Genomic DNA, 16,396 nt, shown 5'->3' on the forward strand with positions numbered 1-16,396 from the left:
TTTCTTTACGCTCGCCAATCAGCTGATGGTAAGCAGCTCGCCAAAAGGTCAGATCTTAACCTAAAATGTCGGTAATTGTAACTCCGCCGATAGCCTATAAATAATTTAACAGGTTTGGGCAGTTGTAGAAAAAATTTTGTATGTAATTCGCGCGTAATGCTTCTTTATCGCTCTTGCAAAATTATCACACTCCGCTTCGCGTCGCGTGATAACTGTTGATAACGCGAGCGATAAAGTCGCGAATTAAGCTCTTAATATATAAATAGCTATTTTCCATTTCTTGATGAACTCAAATACTGGATTTTTTCAATTTCTTATACTGTTGAAGATATTACTTTTCCATTCTTTTATATATTCAAATAAATTGAAGCATTTATTTAAGCTTTGATAGTCTTGTAATGTATTTTCAATTATTTATTTTTTCAAATATTCAAATATTTTTCGACTTTTTCAAATATTTATTATTGTTGCAGGTGTGGGCGTAAATTGTCTGGATCACAATATTCTTGGTAATTCATATTAATTAGTTAGACCGTGTGTTCAATGAACAGCCAATATAAGATTAATTATTCCATTATATTCATCATCTTCAGGTGAAAATTCATCAGGTATTCCAACGTACATTAGTATAATACTATATGAAGTAGGCTAGATCTACTCTATCTTAGGTATATTATTTATCTATCCATATCTATTCAAACTCTAGTCAGATTTACCAGTTAATGTATTTAAAATGCCAAAGGACCGTTGTATGTAATTGTTAGTGTTGGGGGGTGGGACTGTTATCCTTATGGTGGACACGGATATTCTATGCAGTTGTTCTATGTTCATTGTTGTGCCATTTTCCAAAGTTATTATTATTGAGAAATTGTTAAGATTTGTATTTTTCACTTGAATTGAATTTACAGTACATTCTATCTCTGTTGTTCTTGCAAAGTATAACTAGTTCATACAACTCCACTATAATGTGGGATTTACAATAATTTATTCGACATAGAGGTATATTTACAATTTTATTTTTAGATCTCAATTCATAAAGATTAGCCTATTGTGGTATCGTGATCTGTATCGACTATTTCCATTAGGTATGTCATTGTTTTACAATTATTCTTAAGATTTTGTTGTGTATGTAGCTTCGGACACTCAATTCTTGTTGGATACATTCAATGAATTATTGCTTCTGTAATTGGGCATCAGATGTAATATAAAAGAGAAAACCCGTTACTTACAAAAACATGTTTTTATTTGTAAACTTTGTTCCATGATTAGTCAAAATGTCCAGGTTACGTCGAATATCTACACTAAAGCATTCCATTTAAATCATGATTTGTATTTACTCTCACATGATAATGTTACTTCTTAGAAATGTTTGGCGTCATTCATGTTTACTATCAAAGAACTCTGAAATAAAAGTACTGCAATAGAAACAGATGAGAAAGTTAGTAATTGTTCTATTTTTCTTGAAAGATGTTGTAAAATTAAATATCTTGTATGAATAAAAAATTCTGTTGCCATAGCCTCCTTAAAGTTCTCTTAGGAATGAAATAATAAAAAACATTTAAGATTCCTAATTTAGCAAAAGCTAAACCTTTCCCGATGAATTTCTGCTCTGTTGGGCAGAAAAAGAAAACCATTGGTTGTTATGAGAGGCTTACACATTTAAGCTAACTAGAAAATGAACAAAAACTAATTTGCTAATGAACTTGAAGATTCTAATTCCATTAATATATTCAAAATTGTAAAACTTCCCGCAAGGGACTCCCCACCAACAAAAGCCATACGAATTCACTTTTTGTAAAACTTAAACATCATAATTTGAATAATTAACAATAGGTGATGATTTCTTGATCCATTCCGAGCTGCTTTGTATAAACACACTTTTTTCTATGTATTTTAACACGACATGCAGTCAATTATTGAGTAAATATTAAAAACTTTTACTTACTGACTGGAGTACTTTCAATTGCTTGGCAATCATTTTCAACAGTGTAGACCGGAAATGTTTTGATGGTTAGGAAGATTTGTGGTGTTTATTATGTGATCAAAAAGTTTGTTGACACCTACACAAACATAGATACCAACCTTACAATATTGAAAGTAAAAAGAAATGGACATGAATTAAATACAACAGAACAGTTTGAAATTTATAAAGCCACCATCCTAGACAATAACAACATACTAAATGAACAGCTGAATTTCAAATCCAACAAACTTTTTGATCACATAATAAACACCACAAATCTTCCTAACCATCAAAACATTTCCGGTCTACACTGTTGAAAATGATTGCCAAGCAATTGAAAGTACTCCAGTCAGTAAGTAAAAGTTTTTAATATTTACTCAATAATTGACTGCATGTCGTGTTAAAATACATAGAAAAAAGTGTAATTAACAATATGTCATTGCAAACAACTTTTCATATCTAGGTACACAAAAAATGGAGAAGATAATATGACAAACTACCTCCTCTAATGATTGGTCATTTTATATTTCATTTTAGATGGTTCCTTTTCGTCTAACTTTTGATTCTATTCTCTTACACTATATTTTACAACTTAACAACTCCTAATTTTATAATAATATATAGAGCAGTGTCTTATTGAGCGAGAAAATAGTATAAATTCCAGTCTTAATTGATGCATTCTATTTTCAATTCCTTTTTTGTGAATTTATTACCATCCTAGAGTTGTACGATTCCAGTATATCACCATTCTCCCTCAACCAGTGATCTATTTCTTTAGAATAATATTTTTTGCAGCTGATTTCTACGATCCTCGCTGATTTGAAATAATTATTATTTATTCTATGTTGAATATTTGAATGATTTTGGAAGAATTTAAATAATCATAAAATATGTTTGAAAATAATTTTATTCTTAAGTTATAAAACTACATTTTATACAAATTAATCTCTAGACATACTTGGCACACAAAAATAAATAACGTCTCATATTTTGTCAAGGATCTAGTCGCCTATTTACAATATACAAAATACAAAACCTGGAGTAATACTTTATGAATGTTCACAATGTTAAAAATATAATAATCATTTGACCAAAATGGCTCAATCATTGCTTATGAATGCACAGTCCTCCCTTTTGGTCTATCACAAGATAAAAAATAATTATTTAAAAATTAAACAGTGCTTTTATCTCACTGCTCTCTTGTCTTCCAGTCTTTAAATTTTTTTCACTCATCGTGACTTGTAATTTTTGATTGGGCGTGGATAGGCCTAACTATGGAACTCTCAACAACCCCTGATTCTCTCACTTTCCTCGTCAAGATTTTCAACTGCTCAAACGAGATCCAAAGCACAATGTTCCATGTCGCTATCCTGTAGAACGATGGAAAGAATCTGAAACAAAGAGAAAATAAATTCACAATGATTTGAATTTATTATTTCATGAACAATGCTAATCAAAAATTCATAATGAAGTTGGAAAGCTCGGATGTAGAAAAGCTACTCATTTCTCAAGAAATGTCCATAAATTTCGAATATAGAAAGAAAAATAGAATCATTAATTATTATTCCATCAGCATTGAAAATCAAATTCTGGGGGATATTAAAGAGTTCAAATACAGTCTACATTTAAAACTATAATTTTCTAATTTCCATAATTTTATTTCTCTGTCACTATGCAACAATAAGTTGTAGTTTTTTTTATAAAACAATTTGAATACAATTGTTTACTGTATGGTATAGGTTATTTACGAAGGGAACTCATACACTGTAACCTCAGTTGTCTCCAAAAATGAATGAAAAAACTGAAAATGAAAATAATCTTGAAGATATTATTAAACATATTATTAATTATTATGATATTTCAGTTTGTATTAAATCATATAAATAAATAAATTTTTATTGTCATTGAGCAACATTGGCAATAGACAAAGTCAAACTATACTAACATTATACAAGTCAGAAGGTTATAAGTTAATGTAATTGAAAGTATATACGATATACATATATAAACACATAAACATAACTACAACTAAAGTAAACCCAAAAGAATTCAAATATTTATCACTATACAAACAACAGTACAAACAAGGCCCTGTCAAAATGGTTAAAACAAGAAAGAAAAGCTTTAAGCAATCAAGGAATCAAACATTAATAATCATATCGGAATCCAAGAACTCTTGTATAGAATACATTGGTGTTTTCACTAACCAGTTGAAATTTTCATTTTTAATCTATCTGTAGACTCATTTATTAAAGCTTAGAGGTAACTTATTGTACAGTTTCAGACCTATAATATTGTAGCTATTCATTGATTTTGAAAGCCTTTGGAATGGTATATTCAGTCTATTCTTATTTCTTGTTGCATAAGAATGTTATGGCATGCCTTGGAATTTTCTCTACCTTTATTTTTACATGTATTAGAACAGTGTATGTATAGGTAAAGATTTATGATTGTTAAGATTCTTAACTTAATAAACAAAGGTCTACAATACTCAGTACTATTACGCGCATCTGCTAATATCCTGATGGTTTTTTTCTGAAGTAAGAGCACACTGCTAACATCGCTACATTCACCCCAAAACAACACGCCATATAAAAGAATACTTTGAAAAAATGCAAAATAAGCTGACCTTATATAGCTATCAGGTACATAATTTTTTAATTGCTTTAACAAATAAATAACCCTAGACAATTTACTATTTACATACTCAATATGTGGCTTCTATATTAATTTTTCGTCAATATATATACCTAGAAACTTGACATTATTTACGCTATTATCTGTTGCAATCTCTCTTAAGCTAAAATAATTTGTTGAGTCTTATTATTCAATAGGAAACCATTTGCCCTGAACCATATGCTTGCGTCTGAATTGAAAAAAGTGGTATCATCTGCGTAAAGCATTGACTGAGATGTCACTGATAATGGAAGATCATCTATCTTTAGGGTGAACAGTACAGGTCCAAGGATAGAGCTCTGAGGAACACCAAACTTGATCATTTTTACCTTAGATTTAGTATGACCTACATAGACTATTTGCTTACGGTCAAATAAGTATGACCCAATTAACATGAGGCTTACACTGTTCATACCGTAGAGACCAAGTTTATTCAGCAGGATTGTGTGGTCGACACAATCGAATGCCTTGCTGAGGTCACAAAAGGTAGCCTGAGCAAATTGATCTGTTTCAAAAGCATCCAACACTTCTTTAATCAGAGCATCTATTGCAGATGCGGTAGATCTACCTTTTATAAAACCAAACTGAGCTTCACTTATAATATGCTGTTCACTTAGGTAATTTGAGATCTGGATTTTTATTACTGACTCAAAGATCTTTGAAAATATAGGAACTAATGATATGGGGCGAAAACTAGATGGACAATCTTTTGGTCCCTTTTTATAAACTGGTACTACTCTTGATAATTTGAGTATAGATGGAAACACTCCTTCCGTTATACAACTATTAATGCAGTAAGTTAGAGGTTCAACAATGCAGTCTATGACCTTTTTATTATATTGCTAGATAAATTGTAGATGTCTACACTGTCAGATGACTTAAAGCTATTAACTATATCTAATATAATGTTAGGTGTTACTTCAGAAAAACCGAAGGCAGGCCTCCTCGCTGTAGTGCAACTTTCAATAAGTTGGGCAGCAGTAGTGATTGGCTGAGCAATTTTATCATGCACTTGTTCAACTGATTTTACAAAGAATTCATTAAAAGCATCTGGAGGAATACCCATACTAACATTACGACTCTCTTTTTTTCTACTTGATTGGTCATTTTCAAGGCTGATTTACATCTATTACTGGAGAGCTCAATCTGAGTTGAGTTGTACTGTTTCTTGGCTGTATTTATAGCATTCTTATACTCAGTCCTAGCATTACAATACGCTAATCTAGATAAGTTTGTCTTGTCTATTATATATAAGTAATGATACAATAACAATTTGTTTTTCATTTCTAACAACTGAGGTGTATACCAGGTGGAAGGTTTCCTCCTCACTTTGGCATCAGGAGAGTTAGTTGTGACTCTAACAATTTTCTGTGGTATGCACAAATCAAAATAATACAAAAATATTTCCATAAAACGGTTAAAAATAGCATCACCACCCACTTGGTTAGATAATTTGGCTACCCAATCTATATTTGATAGTGCAGATCTAAAATCTTGCATCTTCTCAACAGTTACAGGTCTAGTAGAAACCATCTTTGTCCTGACACCGCCATCCCCTTGGGCCAAATTCAATAGGCTCAGAAAAACACAATCATGGTCAGAAAAATGGAATGCTTTTACATCTGTGTAGATATATTGTGTGCCTATGTTGGTAAATATATTGTCAAGGCAAGCAGATCCCCTAGTGGGCCTTAAATTGGTGCAATAAAAGTTGAACTGCCTTAGATTTTTCAACTCATAAACTGTTGCCTTATCTTGTAGTACATTAAACTCAGCATTAAGGTCACCTCCCAGTACAATGCGATAATTTTTCCACCTGGGTCTACTGAAGAAATGTAAAACCTCATCAAGACCCTGTAAGAAAAAAAACAGGATTTCCTGAGGGCGATCTATAGAGAGAAACTACAATAAGCTTAAGTTTATTAATAGCTATGCCTGTTACTTCAAAATTCTTTTCACTGTTGAGACAGTCTAAATCTAATTTAATACTTTCTTGTGCAAGCTCCGGTCTGACATAAATAGATACTCCTCCATGAATGAATTGTTTTCTACAATAACTATTGACTAAAACATAATCATCTAATTTATGATAAATTATATCTTCTTCCTTGCACCAATGCTCACTCAGACAAAGAGTGTGACAATTGTTTTTATTCCCAAATTCATTCAAAACTACATGTTTATTGTTTATACCTTAAACATTTAGATATCCTACATTAAATTCTGAGGTGACAGACATTTCAATAGGCTTAAGTAAGTTAATTGTCCTGGGATTAATACAGATATTACTAGTGGACTGAGTTATTTTAGTTTGATTTCCTACGGTCTCATTTAAAGATTGTGCATTACAATTAGTAACAAAAGTTTCATTTTTCTTACAACTAGGTGAACTACTCGTAATAGCAATAGACGAATATCTATATCTCCAAAAAATAATTGTTGTCATTTCCCTTTTGACCTAATGTAATAGTGTTTTTGGTTGACTCTGATGTGGCATTGATTTTGTTGGGGTCCGCGACATATAAACCGAAAATTTAGGGAAAGTACGGTATAATTTAAATTGAATAGAGATGATGTTCGTATATTTCTCATCGATACTAAGTACGCAGATCTGCTCACAGACTTTTCCTGGCTCTGCTCAGTTGCTTGTCCAGCTGATGTTTTTGAACATTTGAATGGGCTAAATCAAAGTTTGCATGGGGAAAATGTTGACTTTTTTAAAGTGGAAGATAAAACTAGTGCTATGGTGAAAAAGTGCTGAATGTGGGCAACGCGGGTAGAAAACAAAATCATTCACGAATTTCTCTACTTTGAAGCAATTCGTGGAGGCTTCTGAGGAAAATTCACCCGATCAAATAAAGAGCAAAATAGCAGTACATTTACGCAGCTTAGAAATCAGTTTTAGGGAATATTTTCCTGAAACTGACCCAGTTGATAATGATAATTGGGTTAAAAATCCCTTCTGCTGTCAGAATATAGGTGAGATTCACAGGCTCACGGAAAACGAATAAGATCAACTTGTGGATTTATCCAGCTTTAATGGAGTGGAAAACCAATTTAATAGTAAGGCTAGTTTCACACTAATTCGATTCGTTTCGTTTTCGCCAAATTCCGATAAGTGTGAAACTGTAATTCGGTTTGAATTCGGTACCGAATAGAAACCGCATAGAACCGAACGCCCACTTGACTCAAATAAATTCCATCAGGTTTCAATTCGTTGCTAGCGAGAGGCTATTTCACACACTTTCGGTTCGGTTCGTTTCGTTTTCGGCAAATTCCGATAAGTGTGAAACGATGATTCGGTTTGGATTCAGTACCGAAAAGCAACCGCATAGCACCGAACGCCCCCTCGACACGAATATGTTTCATCATATTTTAATTCGTTGCTGGGGAAACAGGAAAAAACAAAGTCTTTTACACACGCTTGCCTTTTTTGTTTTTATTTTAACCTGATATCGTGATTATCTGTTTCAAAATTTTCCAAGTAGAAATCATATTTTCAATTTATTTCTGTTAGTTCATAGGAACATTTTTTTTCTCTGAATAGTTTGCTATAAAAATATGAAAGATATAAATTAAAACTCAGGGAGAATTTTAATTTTTTTATTTATTTTTTATTTTTCCACGAATATTGCATGATTTCATCAATGGAGAGAAGAGATGAAGTTTATATACCATGTGTCAAAACAAGGAACAAAAAATTTTCAATTTAAAAAAATCTCTCTGAACATCCAGAATTAACATAATCAAAAAGAAACTATTCAAATAATTCACAATTTTTGATTAACTTTAAAATTTTGTTGTTCAAGAAATAACATCTTATCTAAATTTAACACCAGCTGTTATATTTACATTTACCGTACCAGCATGAACTGTGAAAATCCAAACACAGCTGTGTTTGAGAAGAAAATACCTAATTAGAACCGTACGAATTAAAACTTGACATGTATGAAAGCCTCATCCGTTTTTGGTAACGAACCGAACCGAATGAAACCGAATGCGTGTGAAGCTAGCCTAAATCGATTTTGGTAGACTTTTGGGCAACATTACGAAAGAACTATAAAGAACTTGGAGAAAAGGCATTGAGGTTAATCCTTCCCTTTGCAACGACTTACCGTTGTGAACAAGCATTTTCATCAATGTGTTTGATTGAACAAATAGTGATAATTATTAGGAACAGTGGACCTAGTCTTCATTTCCGCAACTCATTTGAATTGAGGTACCGTACAAGGATACTTCATATCGAAACAATTTCCGTACTGATTTTACAATAGCATTAATTTTACACGAAAATTATTATGATAAATGCGCACAAAAAATTAAAAATCTCAAATTTTTTAAATATTATTTTAACGTAGCCTACCATAATTTAAATAAAGATTAAAAAACTACCTACATTATTCTTGAAATGTCAACTTCTTCTTGTTATCGAATAGAGTTATAAACTTCTATGAATTTTCAACAGAGTCGCTGAAGCAATCGAAAATAGTACTAAACTGGCTCTTCCTGATTGCACTATGAAGTTTAAATATTCTGTCAACCTATTTAAAAGATGATAGATACAAAAGGCATATAATATATATTTTTTCACTCTGTTGTTTCATCGGATTAGCTGCTATACTTATTACTATTAACTATTGTGTGTTTGTGGGGAGGGGGGGGGTCTGGTAGATGAAAATATTTTTATAACTGAAAACTGTGCATTTAAGAAGTAGTGGGGTTCGCTTAAATATAATAAATAGATGAGGGGGTCCTTGGGAAAATGTTGTTGGGATCCCCTGCCCTAGAGTATTGGTAGGCAGTTGGTAAACACCCTGTATGAATGCTCACTCATTTCACAGGGGTTGAACAGCTTATTCGAATTATTATTGCCTCTAGATCTATTTATCTATTCATTGAATAAAATAGATACATTTTTATAAAAAAGTAACGTAGAAACATTACTAAATGAGCAGGATTCATTAGTAATATTTGGGAAAATTCTACTCATAAAATCAAGGTTTTTTGTGAATAACTAATAATTCTCACCCTTTGTAGAAGGCAAGAGGACCTTCTTTCAAGGTTTCCATGGCGACGTGTGTCACACTGCTGTACTCTCCCTTGGCAGCGCTCATGTATCTTGTTTTGATCACATCAAATGGGGAGGCGATGACCGTTGCACAGAATCCTGTCCATTATTAAACAATTATTGAATTTCCTGTATTCAGTTCACAACCAGTGCAATCTCAATTAAGATCTGATAATCAGTCGGTATACAATAATATTTGTTCATACGGTACATTAAATATGAAATCTGATTCACCATGAAAAAGAAATGCATGCAAATTTGACAATAATCTATGAATAAACAAATGAAGAAAAGACTATCACTTTTTTCGAAGATCGATTGGAAAGTATTATTCATTCATAAATTACCTTTTAATACTGAATAGACATACATAGGTTCTACTGTAATAAATCAATGTCTTATTGGAATTCATGATAAATTCTCAACTCACTGGCATCAATTCGAGGAATTTTATGTTTTTTTAAATACTTCACAGCTTTATTCAACTTTTCAAAACTTTTGGATAATATATCAACTTACATTAATTTAATCTATCAGATCATTTCAATTTCAGTATTTCCTGAAAACATAACTTGCTCTTTACCTTGTACGATTGTATTTTCTCCTCAGAACTTTTTGACACACACAGGATCCAAATTATCACCAGTCCTTTATCATCAATTGTGTCAGCATTATTATTCCAATAATGTAAAATTACAATACTTTTTCATAATCAAATGAAAATAAAATTTATTCATGTATATCCTATAATATTAATAACATTCATCAATCGACATTAATTAATTGTGGAAACAAAATTTAATAATACTCATCACACAGATAGCAGAACTATAGCTTGTGATAAACTTGAGTCAATTCTCGACTCCCAACATCTAAAATACGGTAAGCCTTTTCAATTCTACAAAAATTGTTGCTATCAAAATAAGAATGATTTCAAGCTGATTATTCAAAGAATGAATTAACTTCTGACCTGCAATAGCTCCTGAGGTGAAATGACAATAGACATTGTCATTCATTATCTGTTTCTTGATGAAGAAATCTTTGACAGAATCGTAAACGACTATTTCACCACAATTTATGAACCCATTTCTCAGACAATTCGGCGTTGTTCCTATAACAAGAAGAAAAAACTAATCAGAAATGAATAAAACTGTTAGTTATCTAAAGATTATTAAACCACTACAGTATAACAATTCTCTATTAATATTATTATAATAAGTAAAATATATAACTTATTGATGGAAAATATATTGTATCGTTAATATTTGCTAGAATGTTCAAAATTCTGTTTCTTCATTCAATTTTCAATCATTCGAATATTCTACTTAACAGGAAAATATGGAAAGACGAAGTCAAAACGATTTTCTTGTACCGGTACCTTTTGATTCTAATGAATATGATCAAAATAACAGAATATATTAAAATTTATCGGTATACGGTATCTTAAATATCAATAAAACAAATTGTTATTTTTTCAATAGAAAATGAATGGAAATCATAGATTTGTTTTGAACCTTGTCAATAATCGCAAAGCTTTCTATTTGAAAATTGAAATATCGGAGTAGACAACATAGAAAAAAGTACTATAATGTGATGCTCTGCTGATGCACAACTCCTATGCACTAGAGGAGGGAGATCTTTGCGTTACAACGTACGGTATTCAAGATCATGCTTTTTGAATTTTTACTAGAATCTTAGGGCTAGAACATAAACCTCAACCAAAGACTTACTTGAAGTCTAGACTAGACCTTATCTAAGTATGCGCAAAAGTTGTGGATAAAACCTCTCCAACAATATAAACCAATATCTATTTAGATCAGAGTAAAGTTTAAAATTAGTTCGAAAATTGACGAATTTGTGAAATTCGTGAACTAAAATACCTTTCCATAGTCCTGCCACACCTTCCTGTTTCAGAATATTCGCGTACTCCTTGGCGACAGACCTGTGCTCCCCGAAGACTCCTTGTGACGCTTGAAATCTGATTTTGATAACATCTGTCGGTTGAGCGATGAATACTGCCATGAATCCTGTTGTCAAACCTGCCGCTATCCTTACCATCACATTTGACCCTTCTTCGGCTGTGTAAAAACAGAAATTTGAGTTAAATTTTAGAAAAAACACTGTAATAATATTTTTTATTACTGTACTTATTTACTGAACAAAAATGTGTGTCTAAATTTTTTTGAGTTAGGTCTATTAAATTTTGAACTGAACTAAATCAAAGCAACTTTTTTATTCGTAATCAAATCTAATATTCATTGTTCCATTTTCATTAAATATACAATATGACATTAAACTATAGACATGAACATTTACTATAATGGAAATGAAATCACCATTGATTGTCTGTGCAATGAATGATGTGAATGAGCACAGATCCCTGTAATTAAAAAAAATGAAAGTTGTTATAAAAATGAAGATAAGTTGAATGAATAATATTATAATATAATATCATAATTATTATAAATATCACTAAATAGCATTGCATGAATGATGATAAAAATAATATTTCTCTTAATAAGAAACACACCAATTAGACTTATATATTTATTTCAATTTTTTTAATTTTCAAGATGAAAATAATAAATACAATGCTCCTTCTCGTTATGAGGCACGTGTGGTTTTTCACAGAAATATGGATTCCATCTATGTAGATTATTTATTGGTGTGCTGCGAAATATAAAGAGGCAAAAGCCTATATATTTATGGAAGATTTTACGACTATAAGAAAGTAGATGCTAATAAATGAATTACTCCAATTGAAAAAATATAGAATGATTATTTATAATTTTGTCAGAATAACGTGGATAATCTTCATTGCAGTTGAAAATTCTAAGAAAAAAGTAGACTTTTGGCTAGATTTTAACTACGGTACTACCTTTCATTCGCTGCGTCATGAGTAGGCCTACCCCCGGTAAAAATACTATTTGATTTGGCTTTTATCGTTACGGTACCTAAAATTCTTATTACGTAAATTGAATAATTCATTTCAATTATTAAAATTAGAATTGATTGATCAATAAAAATAGAAACATGCCAATGTAGGCAATGTAGGATGCGTTAATCCAGAATATTATGCAAAATTCCAAGTTAATCAGATCGGTAGTAGCCTACAGTATAGAACAGAAGTGATGATGCATCTAACATTTTATGTATTTTGCATCCCGCAAATGTTTAAGCTAACTCATTCATTTATTGATAAGATATCATTATTAAAGGCATAGTTCTTGAGAATAGCCTAGGCTATAGTATAGCTGTAATCAAAGATGTTCAATTTGACGATATGCTATGAAAAATGTTGATGTTACTGAATATGGAAATTGATGCTGTTTATAAAAGATGTTCAGTAGGAGAATAAACTATGAAAAATGTTAAAGTTATTGCTGAATGAATGACTTTACCTTTTTTTATTACTATGAATGAATGAGGTGATGCAATTATTTCTGATGATTGTGATGTGAACAACAATGATGCTAATGATTCTGATGAATTTGATGAACCTGCAGATAATATTTAAAATATGACACTATTAAAACATTATTTTGATATAAATGATAAGTAGGTATCAAAAATTGCTTATTGCTATCATAATCCAACTCATACAATAAATTAACACTACTATCAACTTCTGTAAAAAGATATTGTTGAGCAATAAATTCACTAAATGCTCTGCAATATACCTAGTGATTGATAAATATCAGTAATCAGACTCTTTTGATCACAAGCTTTGGCAGTTTATAACTTTTTCAAATTCACAAGAACTAATTTTGATAGCTTAATTATTTCCACCTTCACTTCAAATTGATATTAAACCTTATCTTTGCTGAATTTGAATATAGCTGTATTTAAATATAACTGACGAAGAAATGATAATATTGTTTTGTTTAAACAAACGAAAGATGAGTACCTATACGTGAGTTACATGTTATAATTCCAAAAACTGGCAAACATATATAGTTGGTTTTTATTTACGGTATTTTCAATCACTTATTAATCCATTTATATTCTTCCAATAGATAACGTTCAAATTATTAATTTTCATATCTCCAACATTTTTTATTAATTCATTGTAATTTCATGAAGAATGTATAACATGGATAAAGATATTGAGGAAATTATTGAAATATCAGTAATGTTGTAATGAATGTGATTGAATTCTGAACAATTTTTATTGGGTGATTCATGTATATTTTTATGAAATTTGAATACTTACCATGAAGTAATCCCAGGTAGAAGTCCTTAACTGAGTCGTAAAGTCCAAACTTGACTGATGCAAAGCACATTTGCCTTTGGAGGCCGGGAACCAAACCTTTGTACAAGGCCCTAAAAACAAAAAACAAAAATATTCAGAATATACGGAAGAGTATTTATTGAAGTTTTTTTCAGTTCATCAACGATATAATTTAAAATCTTGTATGTTATATTTATTTATTGTACAGGAATATTTTGATTTGATGTTTTGTCTACATTGATGTTCTATAATAATTAGCAACAGAGATTGTTATTGTGAATATGCTTGCTGACATATATATTCATTCAAAATGAATGTCCATCAAAACTGACAAATAAAGCTAGTTTAAAATTATATTCAATGGTACGATAGCCTACTTATGAAAATATAAATTTTGTAAGTATTAAGTTATATTATTAAACTATCAATATAATGATTATAGATACTGTTATTATTTACCTGGGTCCTTCTTCCTTAGCAACAGTTTGGATTGTGTGAAGAAGACTTTTGTACTTCAAGCCACTTCCTTTTGCTCCACTTTGGACCTGCGCCAACAAATCATTGACAACCAATTTCAAAGGATTGATCAATTTCTAATCTAGCATGAATTAAATGACTTTTATTATACTTTCACCCATATACCAAAGTGACCAGATAAAGATTATCAGATAATCACAATACATTAATTTATATATGCCGAACTGATTTATGCTTCATTATATAGGCTATTATCTAATCTTTCTTGTCAGGAGTGCATATGTCAAGGTTGCATATATGCATATTAATACGGTAATAATAATATTGAATAAAGTTTAACAATTCAGTTTTCCGTATACTTGAAATTGAGTTTAAATGATCAGTTTAGGTGCTTCAAGAATAAAAAACATTACATAAATAACGTCTAGTCTTTAAAATTACATATATTGCCGCATGAGCTTGAATTATAATAAGTACGGTAAAGCTATATATTTTCCCTTTTTTTTGTGTTATGGAATCCACACATTCATGTTTGTGAGTGATATGAAGGAGGAGCAGAGATGGAAACAAATAGAGGAAGACAGATTTATGAGAACCGGGTTCTGCCAATACCTACTATTAAGCCTAGCTTATACGATGCTAATTGGCGAGACAATGAGGATCATAAGTTGACATAAGGCAACTGACTGGCATGAAATTATTGTCTTCGTCTAAACACTTCAGGCCAATTTTTTTGCCAACTGTCCCAAAATTCAACTGTCTCCGGGAGTAGACTATGTACAGTCAATTGGGCCCAGCGAGCCCCCCACCACTCGGAATCTCAGTTGTCGCGACAATTGGCGCCGTGTGAACGGTGTAGGCCAGTAACGCTGTCTTGCGGTTTTGCCAGTTCAGCTGTTTAATCACAAAAGATGACGAGAAGTCGGACATGTTTAGCTGTCAACTGACAGGATTTGAGTCAGCTGTATAATCTTCAGTTTTTGACTGTCGTGGCAATAGTTAGCCCCGCATAAACAACATCTTCCTCGTTCAACTGGCCTGGCCTCCGACAATCCGCAACCACTTGATGACAATTGTCCAAAGACAACTGTCTCGCCAATTGGCATCGTATAAACTAGGCTTTACTTCAGGCCCCACAACTGAAGATCTGATAAACTATGACGTCATCACATGTAGATCGATGATCTACTGGCGTTAAACAAGCGAAATAAGAGCGCTGATGCTTGTTATCACATCTGATACGGTACCGGGTAATCAACAAAATTGGAATTACAAATTCAATTTTCACGGTCCTCCATTTCAATGAATATGGTTTGTTTATCATTCTTCTAATATTCGTTTGAGAAAAGTAATGGCAAATTTGGGGTTTTAAATCATGGGATTCTGTTGTTGTTTACCTAATTATCGCGGGAATTACAACAAGACTCCAAAAGTTTCCGTATTATCTTTTTTGAAAGATGAAACTTTGAAACGAAAATGGATACGAGCGATAAGAAGAAAGAGCTTCAATCCTACAAAACAACAGTTTACATGAAGTGTAAAAGAACAGTGTAAATAAGGTGTGAAAGGAAAGCGTAATTGAAGTGTGAAAGAACAGTGTGAATAACGTGTGAATGAACGTGTAAAAGTATGAAAGAACTGTTAAAATTATAAATTAATAAGTAAATGTAAGTTTTGGAACAGTCCATAACATCATAAGATAGAAAGTTTTTACCTAACTGGAAAACATTTCTTTGATGGGTTCCTGTGTACCACAGATTTATTGTGATTCAAGTCTGTGGTACGGTAATCTCTTCCGTAAAAAAGAGTTACCTCTGATTTGGTTTACTTTTGATTTAACTCTCCTTTGATTCTGATACAGGCTATTATTAAGTATTTTTGGTTGAGATGAATTTATCAATAGCTCTATTACTGAATCAAATGTCTATCAAGCATTCCAAGTATGGAAAAATTATTGCATTATTTGTGGAATAAAGTGTTT

General features: G+C 31.5%; 2 protein-coding genes across 12 annotated transcripts in view; one reads left to right on the forward strand and one right to left on the reverse strand.

The window, feature by feature from the left end:
• LOC111047799 (guanine nucleotide-binding protein subunit beta-5a) overlaps positions 1-1,396 on the forward strand; it is a 32,921-nt gene extending 31,525 nt beyond the window's left edge. Inside the window, exon 9 of the mRNA XM_022333645.2 lies at positions 474-1,396. Coding sequence (XP_022189337.1) covers positions 474-485 — 12 coding nt within the window. The 3' untranslated portion in view covers positions 486-1,396. The remainder of the gene's footprint in view (positions 1-473) is intronic.
• Positions 1,397-2,852: 1,456 nt separating this feature from the next.
• LOC111047800 (mitochondrial uncoupling protein 2) overlaps positions 2,853-16,396 on the reverse strand; it is a 59,066-nt gene continuing 45,522 nt past the window's right edge. For 6 of the 11 annotated variants that reach the window (XM_022333646.2, XM_039419925.1, XM_022333647.2 and 3 more), the window contains 7 exons: positions 14,398-14,483; positions 13,921-14,030; positions 13,109-13,207; positions 11,588-11,785; positions 10,678-10,818; positions 9,668-9,806; positions 2,853-3,354 (listed from right to left, as the gene is read on the reverse strand). In XM_022333646.2, coding sequence (XP_022189338.1) covers positions 3,189-3,354; positions 9,668-9,806; positions 10,678-10,818; positions 11,588-11,785; positions 13,109-13,207; positions 13,921-14,030; positions 14,398-14,483 — 939 coding nt within the window. In that variant the 3' untranslated portion in view covers positions 2,853-3,188. The remainder of the gene's footprint in view (positions 3,355-9,667; positions 9,807-10,677; positions 10,819-11,587; positions 11,786-13,108; positions 13,208-13,920; positions 14,031-14,397; positions 14,484-16,396) is intronic. The other 5 variants (XM_022333650.2, XM_039419928.1, XM_039419931.1 and 2 more) reach the window with 1 other exon arrangement.

The sequence above is a fragment of the Nilaparvata lugens genome, chromosome 2, assembly GCF_014356525.2.
Source record: "Nilaparvata lugens isolate BPH chromosome 2, ASM1435652v1, whole genome shotgun sequence".
NCBI classification, from domain to species: Eukaryota; Metazoa; Arthropoda; class Insecta; order Hemiptera; family Delphacidae; genus Nilaparvata; species Nilaparvata lugens.